Source organism: Poromitra crassiceps (assembly GCF_964638095.1).
Source record: "Poromitra crassiceps genome assembly, chromosome: 4".
NCBI classification, from domain to species: Eukaryota; Metazoa; Chordata; class Actinopteri; order Beryciformes; family Melamphaidae; genus Poromitra; species Poromitra crassiceps.
The window spans coordinates 17,829,491-17,835,490 of NC_139626.1; the positions used below are offsets into that span (position 1 = coordinate 17,829,491).

Here is a 6,000-nt window from a genome sequence, read left to right on the forward strand (position 1 = left end):
AACCAAGGAGAGACGATAGGAGACACAGAGAAAACTCAGGGAGGAAAGGTGATATGAAGAAGTGAGGGAACAAGATATTAAAGAGCATGGTGCAGGTTAGAGACCACTTTGCATTCATATGTGGGACTTCTATGTAGCAATAGGATTCTCTTTTGTTTTGTGCACGCGCACATGAAAACCCGCAAATCGAACATAACACGTGATGATTCCTCGGATCATTACGCCCGTACGCCGAGGGTCTGTTATCCGCCTGAGAGCAGTCTTGAGTCGGGTTACTGCGTGCAGTCTCTGGTCCTCCAAAATTATATTTCCAAATAGGCGGTATTTTGATCAACCGATGGTAAATGTTGAATTATTGTACCACAGGGTCAAAATGATCATTTTTGGAGGTAAATTATCGTACAAATACGATAATTATTGTACGTCTGGCAACGCTGATTCTGGGTTGCGTGGGTCACAAAGGACAGAACAGTTGTATCCTCAAGTTTGTACAGTAAGTACAGCAGCCCGAGTGATGTCACAGGTGTTATCTGCCCAGATGGCTTTTTTTTAAGCACGTGCATTATAATGCCACCCTTTTCTCCATATTTCTGCTCTGGGGGCGTTTTAATGTTGTTTTTGGGGGTATTTTCATAAGAATCTTGAGGCCAAACTGTAAATAAAAACAAATGCACCACGCTCTTCAAGAGAAGAAAAAGGAGTGGAGTCTCTGACCTTCATGACCTCTGTTAAGAATCTGAATTTAACTCGGCAAATGAACGACTGACGGTGTGTTTACAGCTGCACACGCACACGCACACGCACACGCACACGCACACGCACACGCACACGCACACGCACACACACACACACACACACACACACACACACAGTGTTTGTTTTTGCAGCCGAGGGCAGGTACAGGATTTCCTGGCTTAATTTGAAGACATTATGACCTCGTTAAGATGACATAATGTGTGTGTGTGTGTGTGTGTGTGTGTGTGTGTGTGTGTGTGCGTGTGTGTGTGTGTGTGCGTGTGTGTGCGTGCGTGTGTGTGTGATTTAGGGCTGGAAAACAACCCTCTGTTTAGAGTCTGCCGCAGTATGAGGCAGCGATGCAAATCTGACCCGTCAGCACAGAGGGGGGGGAGAGACCGAGAGAGAGGAGAGGGAGAGACAGAGAGAGAGAGGAGAGGGAGAGAGGAGAGACAGAGAGAGAAGAGAGGGAGAGGGATAGAGAGAGAGAGGAGAGGGAGAGAGAGAGAGAGGAGAGGGAGAGATAGAGAGAGGGAGCAGAGGGAGAGACAGAGAGAGAGGAGACTGTCCCTTTCTAGTAATAATAACTTCATTTGTATAGCACCTTTCCAAACAACTGTTACAAACTGCTTCACACAGCGTTGTGAGACATCGGGCCCTATCTTCGCAAAAGCGGTAATTTAGCGCTTGCGCTCGTTTAACGCCATGTGCAATGCAAATTGGGGGCGGGCACAAGCGCATGCCTGTTATAATTGTACTGGACATAGGTGTGCCACATGTGAAACCAGGTTTTTCAGCGCTAAAATGTGGGGATAGATGGCATTATCCTATCGTCAGCAGCGTGCAATTACTTTGCGCTAAGAGCGCAAAGTAAAAAAAAAAGCACCTCTTAGGCGCTAAAATACTCGCTGCGCTGGAGCGCACCATAATCTCCGCGCTGCGCAGCGCAGAAACATCATTACGCACGGACGTGCCACGCCAGGACATCAAATTCTGCTGCTAAAATTGGGTAACCAGCAGATTATTCGGTGAGGCAATCAACTATAATTCACTGAGAAACTTTTATCACATCGCAAGGAGGGGTTATGGTAAATTAATTGAGAAAACTTGTACATTGTAGCCTACATGCAATATGCTATTCACCTTCACCTGCTATCCCATAACCCAGAGGGTTGTTGGCACCACAGCCGATCTGTCACAAGCTCTCTCCATCTCTCTCTGTCCTCGGCACGAGTCGGCAGCTCAATGTTTCACCGAGTTTTAATTGAGTCCACTGTAAATCCTCCAATCTTTTCTTTTGTCTCCGCCGTTTACCCGCTGCAAACACGTTTCTATTGTCCCACCCCAGTCAACAAAATAACCCGAATTGCATCAAAACACAGATGTTTTTAACAGGTATATGATGTGATGGTGTCATTATGAGATAGGGATAATATATACAGTCAATATGCCTACACCTATCCAAATTACGCATGGGGAGAATTACAGCATGCCTCACGCAAACTGTATTACATGGACAGCAAGACGGGAATCTGGTTTGATTGATGTAACGCCCAGGCATTGCCAGGCCACACCTGTGAATAATTCTGGTGGTTAACACCGCCCAAATCCCGTTTGCGGCGTGCATAAATGATTTGGCACGCCTCTAATCTGCGTTTGTGCCTGTTGTTGTGATGAGTTATGCTCCCCCGCGATGTATGTATGTATGTACGTAGTACGTACGTACATATGTACGTATGTACGTATTGTATGTACTGTATGTACGTATGTATGTATGTATGTACGTAGTACGTACGTACATATGTACGTATGTACGTACGTATGTATGTATGTATGTACGTACGTACGTATGTACGTATGTACGTACGTACATATGTACGTATGTACGTACGTACGTATGTACATATGTACGTACGTATGTATGTATACACACACACACAAACACACACACACACACATACTGTATATGCTGCCTGGAGTGCTGCTGCTGGCTCACAACACGTGCACACACACACACACACACACACACACACACACACACACACACACACACACACACACACACACACACACACACACACACACATTATACACACACTCAATTAAGTTCAAAGTACTCTATTGGCATGGAAGAACAACACTGGCAACATCTCTCTCTCTCTCTCTCTCTCTCTTTACACACACACACACACACACACACCACTCACCTTTCCCACACGTGCCCCTCTGTATGAGGATGACGGGGGGCTGTTGCAGAGCTGAGGCGCGGGAGCTCACGCGCCTCAGCTCACAAACGTTGCGGTACGAGACGCCGTCGCTGCCGCACACGGCCTCAGCGTTCCAGCACGCGCACACACCCGCCTGGGCCCGCCTCCGCACCGTGACCGACACCTCCACGCCGCCTGTCACCACACACTGCATCCCCTCAGCGCACTCCGAGCCTGGCACACAGCCAAAGTTAATAGCATTAAGGAAAGGTAACAAAGTCATGAAAACTAGGTGTGAAAAAACATTTCCGTTAGCTGAAATAAAAAAAAGAAGCAACGAGTAAACATGTCCTGCAACAGTGATTGCGTCAGTATCTAAACTAGCAAACCACTTTAAAAACTAATTAAAACTAAAGTGAATTTGAAGAAAAAAGTCAAAACAAAATAACAAAAACTAATACTAAACTATACTAACCTTGGATGGAGCCCGTGCCGCAGGGCTCGCCCTCGCCGGAGGCACAGACAGGGCAGCAGTTGCAGCCGTCCAGTGCCTCCCCGGACAGGCAGTCGGATGGCACGGGCGCGCACGCCGACTTGTCACACTTCTCCGGGCAGCCAGAGGGGGCATAAACTACGGCCAGGATGCACGGGGCGGCCAGCACAGTCATGAGGCACAGCACATATTGGAGACGCATCCTGATGGATTTACTGGGAGAGGAGAGTCTGCGTGTGGAAGGGTTGAAATCAATAATCAAGAATAATTAATAACGATAAGAACATTAATGAAGAAGATAAAAAGCCCAATCAAATCAAAAGAAACAATGATCTCTCTCTCACTCATATCTCTCACTCACACACTCACACTCACACACACACACACACACACACACACACACACACACACACACACACACACACCTCTCGCTCTCTTTTCCATTACTGAAATATTTCTTCTGTCTTGTCAGACGTCAACGTATGTATGGGACAACTGCTGCAGTCTCTCTCTCTCTCTCTCTCTCTCTCAAATTCAACTTCAATTTAGCTTTATTGGCATGACAAGTTAAAAGCTCATATTGCCAAAGCACTATACAGAAAATCAACACAGATGATACAATATACAAATATATGTCTCTGTCTCTCTCTGCCCCCCCCCCCCCCCCTCTCTCTCTCTCTCTCTCTCAATTTATCAGTACAAAAAGCTTTATTGGCATGAACAAAAACATATTGCCAAAGCAGTTTCCAGAAGATTCATAATATATACTAAATGAAGAGTTAATTTGCAAAAACAGGTAAACGCCATTCTTAAAATGAACAAACATCTGTTTGATGCTCCCTGGAGTGCACATAGAAAACATTATTGAGGTGATTTATGTGAAAATTTTCAGATGAATATGTTTTAGTTATGATTGGTAATGAAATGTAACCAAAAATAAAATGAATTACAGTATAAATACATCAATGTATAAAATAAAATTATAAAAAATCCAAACGGAGATACCTGTTTTTGCAAATGAACTCTTCAAATACTGTACAGAGACAATACTGTACAATACAATGTCTGTGTGTCTCTCTCTCTCTCACACACACACACACACACACACACACACACACACACACACACACACACACACACACACACACACACACACACACACACACACACACACACACACACACACACACACACACGCACACACGCTCACTCACCTTACTGAGTGTTGAAGCCGGGCTGGACAGACAGACAGTATGAGACAGAGTGCAGTGGAGCTGCTGCTGCGGAGGCTGGCTTTATAAAGGCTGCAGCCTGTAAACACTGGAGGTGATTGGTGGGCAAGTATGACATCATCAGAAGGAAGGAGGTGGAGAGAGGGAGGGAGGTGTGGATAATACAGTAGGTAAGGTAACCTATTAAAAGTTTCAGGCAGACATAATCAGCAGCAGCAAAACAGTGCTGTGTCAGCCAGCAGCTTGTAACAGAGTACCGCAGGGATGATGTATTTTTTTTACCCAGAAGTCCCTATACTTCCGGGTTCGTAGGGGGGAAAGGCAATTGGAGTTTTCTAGGGAATTTCGGTTAACCGCCTCAAAAGCCACCTGTTCAAACTGGCCTACTCACTTTAACACCATACAGCACTGCACTGCTCCTCTTGTCTTGTCTTTTTATTGATGCTTGTCTTGTTTGATCTATGCTGCTGTTTGCCGTGCTTGTTTCATGCTTTCGGTTTGTTTATATGCCGGAAATATTAAACCATCTGCTAGAGATCTTGGTGTTGTGTTGGATCAGAACCTAAACCATATTAGGAAACTGGTTCAGTCTTGTTTCTTACAACTCAGAAATATTGCCAAAATCAGCTCAGCACTGCCAAAAAACATTGTTGAACAAATCGTCCATGCTTTTATCTCGTCCCGCCTGGTTTACTGTCATTCTATAAGTGAGTCTGCAGTTGCTCGACTTCAACTGATTCAGAATGCAGCAGCCAGGCGTATGTGAGGCCGCGCAGCGGGCGAGCTGCAGGGCGGGCATTGGCATTGATTATACCCACTAAATCCCCCTATAGCCTAATCTAGTGTATCTGGCTAAATGGAGGCAGGAGTCACAGACCAGCAGAGTTCAGGTGACTGGTGTAGGCTAACCCATATGAAAAACTGTCATTAGGTGTATCTTGAAGCGTGTAATTGCATGTTGTTCCCAGACGAGGGCGCAATACACTTGTCTTTGTCTGTGAATATGAAGTGGTAGAGAAGGCTCCTCACGGTCATTTGCACCAGAGCAGTGGTTTCCACCCGCCTGGGGGGGGGGGGGGGGGGGTTTGTTATTGTAATCAGGTCTCGATCACAGTGTGATTGCCTGAGTAAATAAAGAATAAATCAACTAAAAAGAAAATATGGCAATAAAGGGCAGAATTGACAATACATAGGCAAAAAGAGTAGGCCTACTACTTCAACTGTAAATTACAAATTACAGACAAATTAAATGACAAATAGCATTAAGGCTGTACAATTAATCACATTTCTGGCTCCCCACAATTATGAAAACAAGATAACCGATATAAAAAAA

General features: G+C 45.2%; 1 protein-coding gene across 1 annotated transcript in view; it reads right to left on the bottom strand.

Annotated features, from left to right (window-relative positions):
• Positions 1 to 3,613, bottom strand: part of LOC310774639 (serine protease HTRA1B-like) — a 31,436-nt gene extending 27,823 nt beyond the window's left edge. The window contains exons 1-2 of the mRNA XM_083634739.1: positions 3,418 to 3,613; positions 2,943 to 3,176 (exon numbers count right to left, since the gene is read on the bottom strand). Of these exons, the coding sequence (XP_083490865.1) occupies positions 2,943 to 3,176; positions 3,418 to 3,610 (427 nt within the window). The 5' untranslated portion in view covers positions 3,611 to 3,613. The remainder of the gene's footprint in view (positions 1 to 2,942; positions 3,177 to 3,417) is intronic.
• Between the last annotated feature and the right edge of the window lie 2,387 nt (positions 3,614 to 6,000).